This window comes from Diospyros lotus, chromosome 2 (assembly GCF_014633365.1).
Source record: "Diospyros lotus cultivar Yz01 chromosome 2, ASM1463336v1, whole genome shotgun sequence".
In the NCBI taxonomy this organism is placed as follows: Eukaryota; Viridiplantae; Streptophyta; class Magnoliopsida; order Ericales; family Ebenaceae; genus Diospyros; species Diospyros lotus.
In genome coordinates this window covers 8,355,935-8,372,757 of record NC_068339.1, presented here as the reverse complement: position 1 = coordinate 8,372,757, position 16,823 = coordinate 8,355,935, and the positions used below count along the sequence as shown (strand labels likewise).

At 35.2% G+C, this 16,823-nt stretch overlaps 3 protein-coding genes across 4 annotated transcripts; 2 read left to right on the top strand and 1 right to left on the bottom strand.

Annotated features, from left to right (window-relative positions):
- Positions 1-1,625: 1,625 nt before the first annotated feature.
- Positions 1,626-5,258, top strand: LOC127795176 (uncharacterized). The gene is made up of 3 exons (XM_052326687.1): positions 1,626-3,809; positions 4,207-4,392; positions 4,479-5,258. The coding sequence occupies exons 1-3, from the start codon at positions 3,402-3,404 to the stop codon at positions 4,764-4,766; spliced, it is 882 nt and encodes a 293-aa protein (XP_052182647.1). The 5' UTR covers positions 1,626-3,401; the 3' UTR covers positions 4,767-5,258.
- LOC127795175 (chloroplast processing peptidase-like) lies at positions 5,061-14,215 on the bottom strand. Of its 2 annotated transcripts, XM_052326685.1 has the most exons (5): positions 13,462-14,208; positions 12,099-12,236; positions 5,799-5,885; positions 5,525-5,592; positions 5,061-5,424 (listed from the first exon to the last, which is right to left on the bottom strand). In XM_052326685.1, exons 1-5 carry the CDS (start codon positions 13,978-13,980, stop codon positions 5,277-5,279), a joined length of 960 nt encoding a protein of 319 aa, XP_052182645.1. In that variant the 5' UTR covers positions 13,981-14,208; the 3' UTR covers positions 5,061-5,276. The 2 variants fall into 2 exon arrangements, with proteins under 2 accessions (XP_052182645.1, XP_052182646.1); XM_052326686.1 differs by lacking the exon at positions 12,099-12,236 and having other exon boundaries at positions 13,462-14,215.
- Positions 8,098-10,509, top strand: LOC127795168 (uncharacterized). The gene is made up of 4 exons (XM_052326668.1): positions 8,098-8,514; positions 9,062-9,247; positions 9,327-9,576; positions 10,322-10,509. Exons 1-4 carry the CDS (start codon positions 8,098-8,100, stop codon positions 10,507-10,509), a joined length of 1,041 nt encoding a protein of 346 aa, XP_052182628.1.
- Positions 14,216-16,823: the final 2,608 nt, after the last annotated feature.

Below are 16,823 nucleotides of genomic sequence, written 5' to 3'. Positions count from 1 at the left end.
TAAAATATATTCTAACATTTTACATTTAAAGGTAATATTCGTTTAGAAACTATTTTTTATATTTTTAATTCATAGTATAAAAATAAAAAACAAAAATAAGTTTCCTATTTTTAATTAAAAAATTCAATCTATAAATAGAAAATTAAATTTTAAAAAAATAAAAAATATATTTTTTAGACAACTCAATAGGCTCTAAAATTAAAAAGAACAAAAGTTAAACACAAATTTTTGAAAACTTAAAACGGTACCCAAAGAGCGAGCCAAACTCCAAAATCCAGCTCCAATGGAGCTCGCCATAACCATTTCACCTCACCAAAAATTTGGCAAAACTGAAATCCCTTGTTACATGTGGCGATTGAAATCTGTGAAGCCATCCTTGCCATCTCCCCCCTTCCCCCAACAGCCATCAATGATTACTAGATTCAACGGCGACTAAATGTAGGGAAGCCTAAATCGACCAAGAGAATAGACGTAGAAGAGGCGATGACAACAGATCCAAGAAAGATGGTAGAAGAAGACAAGTTACAAGCGTGACGAAGATTGAATCAGGCAATGACGATTGCGACTAGCAACTAGTGGAGGTTGCATCGACAAGCAAAACAACAACGATGTCTTCTTCGATGAGGAACAGATCAAGCAGAAAGTGGGTTTGGGATTTTGGGGATTTTATTTATTTATTTTTGTATTGGATAATTAATATTGTGTATGTTGAGTTGCTGTCGACTTGTAGATAGGAATTTGTTGATTGATTGCTCCAAGAATAGATGCAAGATATACAAAGAAGAAAAGAAAAGAAAAACACAGAACAAACAACACACTCACACCCAAAGAACATAAGCTATTACATGTTCAGATTCTTAAATGAATTATACTCATGATAGAGAATTTTTCCTTAGTCAATCTATTAGAACAAGAGAGAGAATTACAGAGTTCAATCACACGAAAAAGCCTCGCAATCTCTCCAAGAACTCATCGAGTACAAGCTCAATTAATCCTAAGTACCCAACACTTACAATCTCTCTTTTGCTCTCAATCCCAGTGCTTTACACTTTGAGAATAAAGATTCACGATTGCCTTTTCATTTCTACTCTTTTGCTCACTCTATCTCTATTTATAGAAGCGATCGATGATATTAAGAAAGAAGTTAGTAACAATTAGGGACTAGTCGTTGGAGCTATAGTCTCCAACGGCCAAAATCAACTTATTTAAACGACGGACTCAATTTTGAGTCACAAACTAACAGTGTATTTAATTATTGATTTGTATATTTAATTATTAATTTTGTTTATGTGTGTATTTAATTATTTTTTATATTTAATTATTAATTTTATTTATGTGTATATTTAATTATTTTGTGTATTTGATTATTAATTTATGTATTTAATTATTAATTTTGTGTATGTGTAAAAATTATAGATAAAATAAAATAAATAGAATTAAAATTTATTAATAAATAAATAAAATAGAGAGTGAAGTAAAGAGAAGTATAAAGAAAGTAATTAGAACAATTATAATTTTTAAGATAAAATTAAAATAAAAAATAAATTATTTATAATAATATAATAAGGAGGGAATTTGGCTTCCCCGAGTCGGCCTAAGAAGGGTCGGGCCAAAGGCCCGAAGTGGCCGCCTTCGTTGGCCTTCTGAGGAAGATTCCATAAGCCCCTCTCTCTCTCTCTCTCTCTCTCACAAATATATTATTATGTATATAGATGTATGTATCTTTCCAATTAGCATATGTTTTGGCTTGCTCTCTGAGTTCTTGTGCTCTGGAAGTGAAAGATTATCAAACGAAGAGCTTTCTAGCGCCTCTGATTTCATCTTATTTCTTCAAATTTTCATTCAAATGGAGATATTTCTATGTGTACGTGTCTATACATATATATATATATATACATGTGTGTGTGATTCTGTTGCAGAAGAGAAACGGAGGAGTCTGACGAGTGCATGTGATTTGGTCCCGTTCTCAGTAATCGGAAAATTTATGTTGCCTAGCGTATCGATACAGCGCGATCAACGAAGCGATTCCTCCGTCCCGTAAAAGACAGGGAAAAAAGAAGTAAATATGTTTCCATTGGTGATCGGCGGCGTGTATTGGATATATATGTTTTTCCTTGTCTTAACAACTAGTTTTTGGAAATCGGGTAACGATTAGCGATTTTTTAGACAAATTTAGAGGAAATTAAGGAAAATTGTTTGTGCGGCGATGCACTGGTGATGAATATTCCGCAAGGCTTTTTCTTCATTTCTTCTTAATTAGTTCTTATGGTTGGAAATTGGTCAATGATTGGACGATTCCTTTTAGACAATTAAGCATATGTCTGAAACACTACTGTGTCTGTTTATTAATTTTTCTTGTTTTCATGTATTTATTCATTGACTTTTCTGATGACAAGGCCAGTGATGGAATTCAAACAGTATTCGTACTGTATGACTGAATTATGATTACAACTACTGTATCTGAGGCTTCTGTTTTTTTTTTTTTTTGGTTCAATTCTTTTTCTTGCCTTTGTCATTTTTGAACCTTTTCTTCAGCTGAAAATAGGAACCCCCCCTAGAGTGAATGACATGATTATGCATTTGAATTGTCTATCGCTCCTATGAAGACTCCTTGGGAAAATTCATTAATTTCGCTTATGTCTCCCAACTACAATGTTTATCATCTGCATCATGATCTAGTTCGTTTGATTAATGGTGAAAATTTTACGTTTGGATATGTATGTAACCCACCTCCACCTGCATTCAATGATTATATTCTTAGATTATTTTTGCTCGCCCATTTGTTTGGTGAATGTTTTTAACAATTTAATTTTCCTTTCGCACGTATATCTGTTCTTTTATATGTGAAGCATAGTAATTTTTAAGAAAATTTGTTGGTTTAAATAAATTTTGAGGACGAGTTCACCTACAAGATTTTGTTTAATTGTTTGATGATTTATAAATTATTATTATCATCTATATTTGATGACCCAAAAATAAAACTTGGAAGTTTTTTGAAAAGGATAAATGTACTTGCGCATGTAACGTAGATAAGAGTTCATCGTTAATCATGCCGTGTTTCTCTCGCGTTCTACCTCTATCATCTCCCGATGACTTGAGCTTTAGACATCATATCCGTTACATGCGGCAGCAGCAGCAGCACCCCCACCGCCAATTTCAGCAGTTTCTTCCATCCCAGAGGCCCAAACTCCCGGACAAATTGATATTCAAACTACACCATTTCCATTTGTCACACTTGGGCCACTGACACATCAAAAGCAAGACCCGAAAACTTGGAAGAATTTCCGTCTTCACATGCACTACTCAAAATGATCATCGTCATCACGATCATATATATATGTATTTATTCATGCTGCGGCAACGAAAGTGAGTAGTAGAGCACCAGAAAAACAGAGCTAGAGATGACCCGAGCGAAGTCGGATTCCGACGAGACGAGCCTGGCGCCGTCATCGTCGCCCACCATGTACTACCTAGTACAGACCCCCTCTCGAGACTCCGGCGACGGCGACAAGTCCACTCCTCCCTATAGCAGCCCCGTGTACTCCCCCTCCCACCCCTCCACCTTGGCCTCGTCGGCCAGTCGGGTATCCCGCTGCTCAAGGTTCGGCCGCAAGCGCCACGACCGGGCCTGGCCGGAGCCGGAATTCCTTCCCATTGAGGAGGACGAAGAAGATTATGGCGGCGACGGAGAGTTGACGAGGCCTTGTCGGTGTTTGGCTTGGCTGCTCGGCTTGCTGATGTTGAACATCGTCGTCTGCCTGATCATCTGGGGAGCCAGCAGGCATTACCGACCCCTCATTGCTGTCAAGGTATATACACACATAGATGTTGATGCGTCTTGCATATTCACGGGCTTTGTTTTGTCCAGAAAAGGATTATTGCTTACAAGTCAAAGTTCTTTCTCCCCAACACGAGTCTCCTAGTCAGGAGAAACTTCTGTTTTTCTAGTGATCTAATATGGAATTTTCATAGATACCACTATATTGCAATCAATTTTGAGTGCATCACGCATGATATATATTATTTGCCTTCCTTAATGGCATGATTTTATTTTTAAAATATCTCTTGCACCAAAAAAAAAAAAAAGTGATCCCTAAATTAATCAGAGTTGTCTTAACTCGGATCCAATATGAGATTCTCATGTGCGTGTGTGAGAGAGTGCGTGACTTGTTCATCTATTAAAGAGCAGTAATTAAGTTGTTTCAGAGCTTGACGGTGAGTAACTTCCACGTCGGCGAAGGAACGGACCAGACAGGGGTCCCCACCAAGCTGCTGACAGTGAACTGCTCCGTGAAGATGATCGTCTTCAACCCAGCAACTTTCTTTGGCATCCATGTCAGCTCTTCTCCCGTTCACCTTTTCTACTCGGAGATTGCAGTTGCAACTGGGCAGGTAAAAAGGAAGATCAGAATCGTGCTCTTTAAATTGCTTAATTTGTCCATTCTGAATGCGTCTTGATGATCTCCCTTGTTGCGCAGTTGAATAAATATTATCAGCCGAAGAATTGCCGGAGGCTGGCGTCTGTGAACGTGGAAGGGCGCCAGGTGCCGCTCTATGGGGCTGGGGCGGCATCAGACGGTAGCGTTCCATGGAGGTTGGAATTTGACGTCCGATCAAGAGGGAATGTTGTGGGAAAGTTGGTGAGGACAAAGCATCGACAGCATGTACGCTGTTCCTTGGCCATCACCTCCTCCTCCTCCTCCTCCTCTGGGTCCGGTCACCCCAAAGCCATCAAATTCCATGAGGATTCTTGTACATATATATGACTAAGTGAATTAGGATAGCCATTTGGCCTTTTTGCTTTCTGATGGAACAATGGTACAAAATTCTGAATCAAATATAAGTTTAGGGGCAATACTTCATGAACGATGATGTACAAAAAAAAAACCTTATCTCAATATTGCTTCCAATTCGAAAACTAAGAAGTATTTAATACAACGTGGTCAATCACATGTTTTCACGTACAATACGTGGCAATGGAAAACATACTCAAAATAACCAGCTACATCGAGAGAGAGAAAGACAGAGATCAATATACAATTACAACACCTAGTGGGGGGGACTCAAGAAATTGTGCCCTTTAATGACATGTCCTCTGTCCCTAACTGATGAATCATGCATTTTACAGGAGAACAGAAGGTGAATAACGCGGGTTTTTTTCCCAAAAAAGATATAAAAAAAATTAAAAACGATCAGGCCATGGAAAACAAGAGGAGGGAGATGGCATGAACAGGCTGAAAAAAAAAAAAAAAAACAAATCTAACCCTTCAATGGAATCAGGAAGCTTGGTTTAATTGCGATGGCGAACCGTCATCCATCTTGTCAACAGCACACCCTTTAGGAAGGACTGTCCCGCCAATCCTGGTTGGGGGCCAATATCGAAATATAGATCTTCCTATTATGTTGTTGGCGGGAAGAGGACCCCTGCAGAAGGAAGAAGAAGAACTCGTATAACGAGTAGGCATGGTAAAAAAAATTACAAAATATAAGTCGAAGACGAACATGAACATGAATCTAATCTTACCATACATGCGAATCATAGCTGTTATTACGATTATCACCCATCACAAAGACGAAGTTCTCTGGAACACGCTGCATCACAACATTGACAGCAATTTTAGAATTTATATATTTTCTGTAGTTTTATCTTATGCTGATGGAGCTTGAATTTTATGAACAGGGTCATTAAGTCTCAAGTTTGGATCTTTGGCCTCCCATCAACACGAAAAGTACATACACTATAAGAGCAACCACAAACTGGGAAAAAGGGCAAAGTTTAACTGTCTCGGATAACTTACAACTGGTTTCATGTCATAATTGGGCGATTCAAGGATGTAGTCTTCATTTCTTGTGACCCCATTCACTATTAGCCTACCTCCATGGACCTGCAGCGGGTACATAATAATCAAAACTTCTATGAGAATTATTGGAAGAAAATTGGTCACAGAAAGTCAAAAGCCCATTTTGGAATTTATACACATTTGTATGTGCTCTTGTATTTACAATTCAAAGGATGAACGAAAGAGCTCAGGATTACAGTTATGCACTACAATTAGACCAAGATTGACAAAAATATATTTATGCATTATCAATGATGTTTCTCCAAACTTACATTATACTTCAGATAAACTATAGGATGCTAACTTACTAAGGACATGAGTTGGAGATTCATGGATTAGTTACTCCCCGTGTAATGGGACAACAAGATGTCGTAGCATTCAAACATAAAAATTAGTTTCAGCGAATATCCTTTTCTTCTTTCACTGTTCTTTTTCCACCATTCAGAGAAAAAATGGTCAGTAAAATTGATGTAGCATGAGAGAAAGAATCAATAAAAACAAGGGCAAAACTTGTGCTAAAACAACATGAGACTTGTCAAAAGTAAAGAAAGAATAAATCAAATAAAGACATGACATTAGCCAAGATCTAGATAAAACATTGAAAACTCAACCCTTAAAATAGACCATAAAAAAAATAGAATAGAACATTTCTTGACCATTCAGGGTGAAAGGTGACACACTAAACTTACGCACAAGAAATTTGTCCTCTAATATTTTATCATCCAAAATTATAGCACAACACTGATCATATACAAAAATAATCCAACAAAGAGATGCATCACAAATAATCAGGAATAAAAAACAATCAATTGCACACTTTATACAGATACCAAGTTTGAGCCCACAAATCAAATAGCATTTTACAAACAAAAGCATTCGCAACATAAATTTAATTAATTAAAACTAAGTACAGTAACACAAATCTATAATCAAATAAATCTTAGTCACAATTAAAATTACATAGCATAACCCGATATCTTACTTCTCTATACTCCTAATCAAAAAATTCAAGAGTAATATCTCTTTACGTATATAAAAATTGCCATAAAAAGTCAAAAGCAATACATGCATGGATCAATATACATATATAGATGAGAATTTAATGCCTAATAAAAAAATTTACAATGACAAGAAGCCTAACCAAATGCAGATTGAGAAAGATGCATGCACACAAGTAAGCATACACAGAGAGAGAGAGAGACAGAAGAGAGTGAGAGAAGGCTAGAATCTTAATTAGAAGAAAAAAACCCAAGCATACATTAAATAGTTCGAGAAAGTGACCCAGAATAGAATAGGAAAATCAAATAGAAAATGGCTACAAAATCCCAACAAAGGATTGATGTGAGAGAGGTTCACCCAATTCTTCCATCTTCTGTTTTCAAACCATGAACAAGTTGATGTTTTAGACTATAAATTTGGTGAATAGTTTGACAAAGATGAGAAAAGCGAGAGGAGATATGACATTGATAAAATGACAAACAAATTAAGTGATAGGCTGCTACAAGACATTCACACTGTCAAGATCACACTAGGCGAGTTTGTAACATGTCTCTTTATGAAGTACAGCTAGTAAACCTTCAAAAGCATTATACACGTGCATGTACATATATGTATACATATTCATACATGTACATGTATAAGAATGTACACAACAATTAAATTTTTGTTCTTGTGGTTGAAATTAATACTAGAACCTGTCATAGAAACTCAAGATTTTTTTGAAGTAAGAGCTTCAGTGTTTGGCACATATGCAACCTTGCCAACAACACTCAAGAACCACTCAATAATTAACGGTAAGCAATCACACTTTTTGTAATGCCCTGATCCCTAAGGCCGTTACTAATCCATAACTAGAGGTGCAAAATGACCAGCACACATGGGCAGCCCGACCCAACCAAACCTGAACAGTGCATGGTTGTGCCCAACTTGGCCCGCAGGCTAAGAGGCACAGGGCCTAGGCACAGCCTGTTTTACACAAACCACACCAAGGCCCGTGAAGAGGACTGCTTTTACTGCCCCTGAATGGCTTTTAAGGGGTTACACTTTAGACGGGGAGGGTCGCAGCTCTCCCCCTGCCAACGGTCCAAAATTGGACTGTTGGATTTGCAATATAATGGTCCAATTTTAGAAACCCAACGGTCCAATTTTGGACCAAGTATATAAGGAAAAGGAGGATTGTTTCCCCCTCACATTTTAGCTCTCACTCTCAGTCTTATCTCTCTTGCTTTGAATTTGAAATTCGAAACAGGACTAAGAGATGATCCAAGCAAAGTCAAATTCCGAGGAGATGAGTCTCGTCCTATCATCGTCACCCAGCATACACTACATCGTACAGAGCCCATCTCAAGATTCCGGCAATGGCGACAAGTCTGTGCAAACCACTCCACCCTATAGCAGCCCCTTGTACTCCCCCTCCCAGCCCTCCAACTTGGCCTCGTCAGCCAGCCATGCCTCCAGCAATTCCCGCTGGTCAAGGTTCGTACGGAAGTGCCAAAACCGGGGTTGGTCAGAGTGCAATTCAATTGAGGAGGAAGCAGATTATGACGAGGACAAAGAGTTGACAAGGCCTTGTTGGTGTTTCATTGGGATATTGGGATTTCTGCTTTTGTTCTTTGTCTTTTGTTTGATCATCTGGGTAGCCAGTGTACCTTACAAGCCTCTCATTGCTGTGAAGGTATGTACATGTCTGTGTTTGTGTGCATCTCTCTGTGTGTGTGTGTGGTTAGAGTTTTGGGTGCATCTAATTGTCTGCTTTGATTTAGAGACTCTTGTATCTGGGATTTGTGGGTTTTGTTTTGTTCAGGAAAGGGTCAGGAGGAAGAGAGCGACACCTTATAAGTCAAAACTCTCCCTCGAGTCACATTCGATGAGAGATTCTCCTTCCCCAACATGAGCCCCTTAGTAGAGATTGATTGTGCTTTTCAGGGTTCCAGAATGAATTCTCATAGACGATGCCATATGATGTGGTCAAAGTTTTGACTATGTCATGCATGAGATATTTTTTGCTTTGGTTTATATAAAAGGCCTGCTTGGGCATTGCCACATGGTTGTCCTAAAAAGGGCCCTTGTTGAGGAAGGGGAGTGGTCCCTAAGTCATAATTCTCCCTTGACTCACGTCCAATCTAGGATTCTCCCCCCTCAACATATTTATATGTACGTGTGTGTGTGTGTGTGTGTGTGAATGAATCCCTCATCCACTAAAGAGCACTATTTTGTTTTAGAGCTTGAAGGTAAATAACTTCTACATCAGCGGAGGATTAGACCGCACAGGGGTCCCCACCAAGCTGCTGACAGTAAACTGCTCGGTGGAGATGATCATATCCAACCCATCTACTTTCTTTGGCATCCATGTCAGCTCATTTCCTGTTCATCTTTTCTACTCAAAGATTGCAGTTGCAACTGGGCAGGTGAGATTTCTTGCTCCAAAATGAGCTTGAAAAGTAGATTTGCTGAATCTTTTTTGATGATCTTTTACTATTGTTGCAGTTGAAGAAATATTATCAACCAAAGAAGAGCAGGCAGATTGTGTTCGTGAATGTGGAAGGCAAACAGGTGCCGCTCTATGGGGCTGGGGCAGCATTTAACAACGGCGGTGGTGTTCCATGGAGGTTAGAATTTGACGTCAAATCAATAGTGAATGTTGTTGGGAAGTTGGTGAGGATGAAGTATCTAAGGCATGTATCCTGTTCCTTGGCCATCAACTCTGGGTCTGGTCTCAAATTACAGGAGGATTCTTGTACATATGACTAGGTAAATTAGGGTTAATTCCAGCCGCAATTCATTGCCATATCCATGTTCAATGGAGGTTGCCTCCATTGAGCTGGGAGCTGGGTTGTTTCCTGAACTGAATTTTGCAATAAGTAATCAAAAACTTGGAATAAGCGTGCAGAAATAGATAGAAAGTATTAGGTTCGAGTTGTTTAAGGCTTTGTTTGGGAGAGCAATAAGTAATGGAATGAAAAATATTTTCTAAAAATTACTGATGCAAGAGCAATGAAAATTGATGAAATAAAAGAATATTGATTAACAAATAACCAAATACCTCTTAATGGAAACAACAGTCCCTGGAAAATTCTAAATGGTAATTGAAAGTGAGTAGTTTAATGGAAAATAAAATATGGGGTAAATTGCACTCAGACCCCTTGTAGTTTGGATCATTTGCTAAAAAATTCCGTGATTTATTTTTGTCCTTGGAAGTCCTTGTGTTTTAACATTTTTACTCAGATACCCCATTTGTTAGTTTCTGATATAGACATTGAGGCACTGTTAATTAAAAACAAATTAAGTTAAATTTATTAAGTTTTTCTTAATCTCTATCTTTAAATAGTAATTATAAAATTAAAAAATTAAAAAAAGCCTGAAGAACTGAAAGTAGGCAACCTCTGAGAGAGAGAGAGGGAGGGAGAGGAACTTGCGTTTGATTCTGTGAAAGAGAGAAAGGGAATTATGAACAGTGCTCCACCAATCTCAACCCCAAACAGTGCCTGCAGACTGTGTCCTTCCTCGGGCAGCAGCTGACGACTGGGTCTCCTTGGCTGCAACTCCCTTCATATCTGGGCAAAGGAGTTCTCCTCTAATGGCAGGTACTAGCAGAGCTCTTCGCAACAATGGAAAGCTCTACACAGTGGCAGCGGTTTTGTCCTCTTCTTGCAGCAACAGTGAGCAGTAGCAATGGCAGATCTCAAGAGGCCTTCTTCTTCAATAAACCAATGCTCTTTGCTTCTAGTTCCCATCCTCCTTTGACGATTTTCTTCTTGCTGCAGTAGTACTCTTCAACCAACGGCAGAGGTTCTCAACCTTCAGTAGCCAGCAATGCAGGCTCTCACCAGTGAAGCTCTTCGACAATTGGATCTGCTCATAGCGAGCATCCACTTCCTTAATTGTCGGTGGCCAGTGCCTCTTCTTCATGGTTCATGCAGACTAAGTTCCTTTCTCTCTGGTTCACTTCTCCTTTTCACAAAATCAAAAGCAGGTTCCCCTCCCTCCCTCCCTCCCTCTGCCACCACCGGCAAATCTCCAAAGCATAGTTGTTAAATTGAGATATGTATCGTGAATCAAGAGGCCTAATTTATGTATCATAAACATGAATCGCAAATCATATTGTATCATATGATACAGTAACAATTTGATAAATAGCTTAAAGAATATAATATAAAAGATGTTTATACTTATAACACGAAGAAAATACTCAAAACAATAATTTTAACCCAAGTTTAACAATATTGATATCATGTATGTCACTAACAAAGGACACCCAAAATCCAAAATTAACGATAAGTCTTATGAATAGGAAAGAGTGGAGCAGTCATGAGACTGTTCATATGCTGGGCAGAGACCAGAAGTAAGCTTTCTTCAAGAGCAATAATCTTCGAGATACTGTTCATGGGCTTATCATAAGGTTTTTTCTTTTTTCTTTTTTTTTTTGGTCAATAACCTGGTTATTGATGTATATTTTTTAACTAAGTAGCCAGCAACAATTTGCTCTGGAATATGTTATGACTGTTCAGATTCCCATATGACTGTCCTTATTTGCAGTCTTGCATGACTGTTTGAATATTTGATTTTTAAACTCAGCAGCATTTTTAGGACTGTTCGCATTGACCAGGCTGCAAAAATTCCACTTGAACCACATTTTTTTGTAATGCCCATATCATGCGATACACAGAAATCACATCGTATGATACACATGATACGTGCTCTAATACAAAGCAAATTGCGATACATACTTCAATTTGTATCGTTGAGCATATGTATCGTATCATATCATACGATACTAATAACTGTGCTCTGGAGAACAAAATAGACATACACTCTGTTCTTCGGGCTTTTTGTTTTTTATTTTATTTTTTAAAAATTAACTATTTAGAGATAAAGATTAGGAAAAACTTAATAAATATAATTTTATTTTATTTTAATTAACATCTATATCAAAATCTAACAGAGGGTGTTTGAGCAAAAAAAGATAAACCAAAAGGACCTCCAGAGACAAAAATAAGCCACAGGGGTTCCCGAGCAAATGACACACCTAAGGGCAATTTACCCTAAAATATATCATTGATTTGGGCTCCTTCACTAAAGCTCAAGACACATGGTGGCTCATCACCTAGGGTATGACAACATCCAAAAAGTGCCATTAGTTTCCCTAAAGATTCACGATTAATTGATGATCACAAGATCCTTGAAGTGAAAAATTATATACAGAAATCACACAGCCCATTACACTAAAAGAAGTGCATTTACTAAGTTTAGCAATCTGACCTCCACAATATCACCTTCCTTTGCAACAATTCTTTTGATGAAGACATCCTCATCTGTATATCCTACTTCCTGCAGTACTGGGGGGCTTTTAAAAATCACTATATCATTTGGACAAGGCCGTCTAAAATAGTATGTTACCTGTAAATAGAGGATAAATATGAGTTTAATCCTATGAATTCATTAGTATCATTCTCATACACATCTACTTGATGCTCAACCCTATAAATTGATCTTGACTACCAAATTAGTAAGGATATTAAATCTCAAAATAACTGATTTAGAAGTAAATGCAGACTGTCCATGTGGCAAAGTGAAGGAAATTGAGATGTATCAAATTTAATCTATATACATATGTCACAATGGTCAACTTGGTGGTGTATGCCCAGTGCAATAGTAAAAGCTGATGTTGGAGAGTAGTACTCTTTCAAAAGATAGATTCAGTCCAACAGTCACTTCCTGAAAAACATACCAAGTATGACCCCATCCAGCACCTCAATGACAAGACCCACATTCCATAGTGTTCTACAAACAGTCCCTGCAAATCTTGTATGGCATAATATTTTCCAACCAATCACTGAGCACAGGGAGGATATGTTTTTAGGATAGATTACACCTTATCCACATGGTTTCGATAGAAAACAAGTTGTCATCTACTATTCAAAAGTCAAAGACGCAACCCTTTTATGTTAAAAGGGTGCCCGACAGGTTTGGTAGAACATAAAATAACAGGTCATGGCATAACATCATATGTTCCCCAACAAAAAGAGAAAGAACACATGGCCTACAACTAAAATATTTTTGCCCAGATTAGTGCGTGAAGCAGTGTACTGATAAAAGGGGGTCGCCAACGCATGCGGCTCTTCAGTTTGTGAGGGTTAGGAAGGACTGCATTTGTATGCAACCATTCCCTTACTTTTTTGCAAAGAGATTGTTTCCACAACTAGAAGCCATGACCCTCTTGTAACAAAGCAGCCTACTGTTAAATCAAACAAATTTCTTTTACATTGCATGTAGTCCAAACAGAATGCTTTCTGTGAATTTTTGAAACAAATGGGTAGAGTTGGGGGTAAACTGTAATTTTCACGTGTTTCTAATTCGATCATTTTGGCACTACATTCGAAAGCAAGCGTAAGGTCTGGGCTTCTCTATTTCTATTTTACCAGGAACACAGAGCACATCAGCCTTTATTGGCCAATTAGTTAATAAATTCTCAACCCGCATACACTCCTAAACTAAAATCTAGAACATAAATAATTCTGAATCGTGCGAGATAGAATAGATTATAAACTAAAACTTACGAACAGAAGCTCATTAATCGGAAAAAGATTTTCAAATTATAGAAAACTAAGAATGAAATCATCACCTTCTCTGCAACAACTCGGTCCCCTACGTCAAACGTCGGATACATCGACAATGAGGGAATATATCTAGGCTCGGCCACGAACGTCCGAAACGCCAGCGATACAGCAATCGCCGCAAAAACAGTTTTCGCGTCATCCGAAGTAAAATCGAACCATTCTTGCAACAACCCATTTTTCTTCTCTACCTGCTCGTCGTCGCCACCTCCATCGTCGCCGCCGCCGCCGCCGCCTCCGCCACTTTCTACGTCCAAAACGGCTTTGCTTTCTTCAGCCGAGTCTTTGAAACCATCTCTGCTAAACCGCGTTTTGGAGTTTAACAAAAGCCTAAACCCAGCAAAATTCGAATTTCTCGAGGTGGGTTTGAGATGGGTGCGGCTGAATATGTGCGTTTTTGGTGGAAGATTGAGATTGAAGAGGGCAAACGTAGGGTTTTTAGTTGGTCCGGAACGTTGGGCGACGATGAAATCACGGTTTGTGATTGTGAGGGAGGGAGATGGAGGGACAACTTGTAAAGATATCATTATCACCACTCCCTCGACTTCTTCCCCTCCAAATTCGTTGAAATTGAACTCCCAATTGCGTCTATGATAGATAAATCGATTCTTTCAGTGGTGATTTTACCCCATTTTTATAGTGGGAGGGATGTATTTGGAACCACGGAAAAGGAAGATGGAAAATTACACACGAAACAAGGGCAAGAAGGTGAAGTATCGTCACTCTTCCTCGCCCGCTCAAGAGAGATAGGTCAAGTGGTAGATAAGATTGAGTTTTATATTCATCTTCGGCAAGAATTAAAGATTCGTATGTAATCTATATATATATTATAACAAAACAGTCGTCAAATTTTTTCACACCCATTTCCAATTACTATTTTGATATTTTATTATATTTTTTAAATTTTTTTTGCTTACCTAAAATAAAATTTTTATAGATCATTAATTAAGTCTTGGAGATGTAGTTCTTGGAACATGTAAATGGTTTTTTCATAATTAAATAGTATTTGGAGAATGTGTAATCATGTTGGTATATGAAGAGCCAAGATAAATATTATTAATTTATCCATATTATTAAATTTTAAATATTAGCATCAAATTTTAATTGAAATAAATTACAGAAAAATGAGACTTTTTTAAATCGGAAGAAATCTTGAAATATTAGGTAATATTATTGAATATCGACTGTCAAGTAAATTTTTTATTTTATTTTTATTTATATATAGTTTAATTAATTTAAATTTATTTTTTATAATTTTAAATGTTATAATTTTATATATAAATTAAATGTTATAATTTTATTTTTAAATTTTATTTTTTTTTGTTGCTTTTTAAAAAATGTGATATGTCTTAAATGTGATAATTGATTGCTAGGATAAATATGTAAAGTCATGTATGGATAATCAATTTTAAAATTTTGATTATTATTATTATTTATATAATTAATTATTTATTTAAATTATCTTTATTTTATATATAGTTTAATTATTTTAAATTTATTTTTTTATAATTTTAAATGTTATAATTTTATATATAACTTAAATGTTATAATTTTATTTTTTAACTTTATTTTTGTTTGTTGCTTTCTTAAAAATGTGATATGTCTTAAATGTGATAATTGATTGCGAAGAGAAATATATAAAGTCATGTATGTATAATTAATTTTGAAATTTTGATTATTATTATTTATATAATTAATTAATTATTTAAATTATCTTTATTTTATATAGTTTAATTAATTTAAATTTAATTAAATTATAATTTTAAGTGTTATAATTTTATATATAACCTAAATGTTATAATTTTATTTTTTAACTTTATTTTTTTTTGTTGCTTTCTTAAAAATTTGATCTGTCTTAAATATGATAATTGATTGTCAGAAAAAATATGTAAAGTCATGTATGGATAATCAATTTTGAAAATTTGATTATTATCATTTATATAATTAATTAATTATTTAAATTATTCTTATTTTATATATAGTTTAATTAATTTAAATTTATTTTTTAAAATTTTAAATGTTATAATTTTATATATAATTTAAATATTATAATTTTATTTTTTTAACTTTTTTTTTGTTATTTTTTTAAAAATTTAACCTGTCTTAAATGTGGTAATTGATTGCGAGGAAAAATATATAAAGTCATGGATAATCAATTTTGAAAATTTGATATTATCATTTATATAATTAATTGATTATTTAAATTATCTTTATTTTATATATAGTTTAATTAATTTAAATTATTTTTCTTATAATTTTAAATATTATAATTTTATATATAACTTAAATGTTATAATTTTATTTTATTTATTTATTTTTTTACTTCCTTAAAAATTTGACATGTCTTAAATGTGATAATTAATTGTTAGGAGAAATATGTAAAGTCATGTATGGATAATCAATTTTGAAATTTTGATTATTATTATTTTATATAATTAATTGATTATTTAAATTATCTTTATTTTACATACAATTTAATTAATTTAAATTTATTTTTTATAATTTTAAATGTCATAATTTTATTTTTCAACTTAATTGATTATTATCATTTATTTAATTCTCTTTTTTTCCATTAGTCTACACTGAAGATGTGTTATATGTTGGACTTGGAGAAATTAAATGCAAATTAAATTTGTGTTTTGAAAATTATGTTAAGTGAGTAAGATTCAAATTGTGTGGCAAAGCGTGGGAAAAAAGAGAAACTTAATGGTGGATAGCATGTGATTTGATAAATTGAGAGAAATAGAAGAATTTGAATGAAGAGAAATTAATAAAAGAAAGTAAATATCCCTTTCTCTTCTTTCTCTCCATTCCCGTTCAACCCTTCCATTTTTTCTTTTCTCCTTTCTCGATTATTCTTCTCAAATTTTCTCTTATTCTTTACTTTTTTTTAGTAAATTTTAACCATATTTTTTTACCCAGTTTGGTCTTCTGGTGTAATATAGCATCACTATTCTGTCAAGTGAGTGATGTGAATGCAACTAAGAAAAATTAGACCTTGAGGGTTCGTGTGGTATGCACATATGAGACAAATACACATAAAAATCCCCCCAAAAAAAGTCTACCATTGAATGTATATTTCAAAATAAAGAGGTTGGTTATCGTTTATTTTTTTTCCTGTTATTGTGTAATTTTTTTATTTTTTACGCATTGCTTATTGTATTACATGTTAATTTAGGTTTATTTTTACATAGTTTCAGGATAGAGTTATGTGTTTTTAATTGTTTGTTTACCCTTGAATGCATATAAGGAAATATTTCAAAATTTATAATCTTTTTATTGTATTTTCATGATCGTAACACAGTTATTTTATTTTTTTTTTACTTCTTTATTATGATTTTCATTTATTGTAACTATTAAATTATATAAT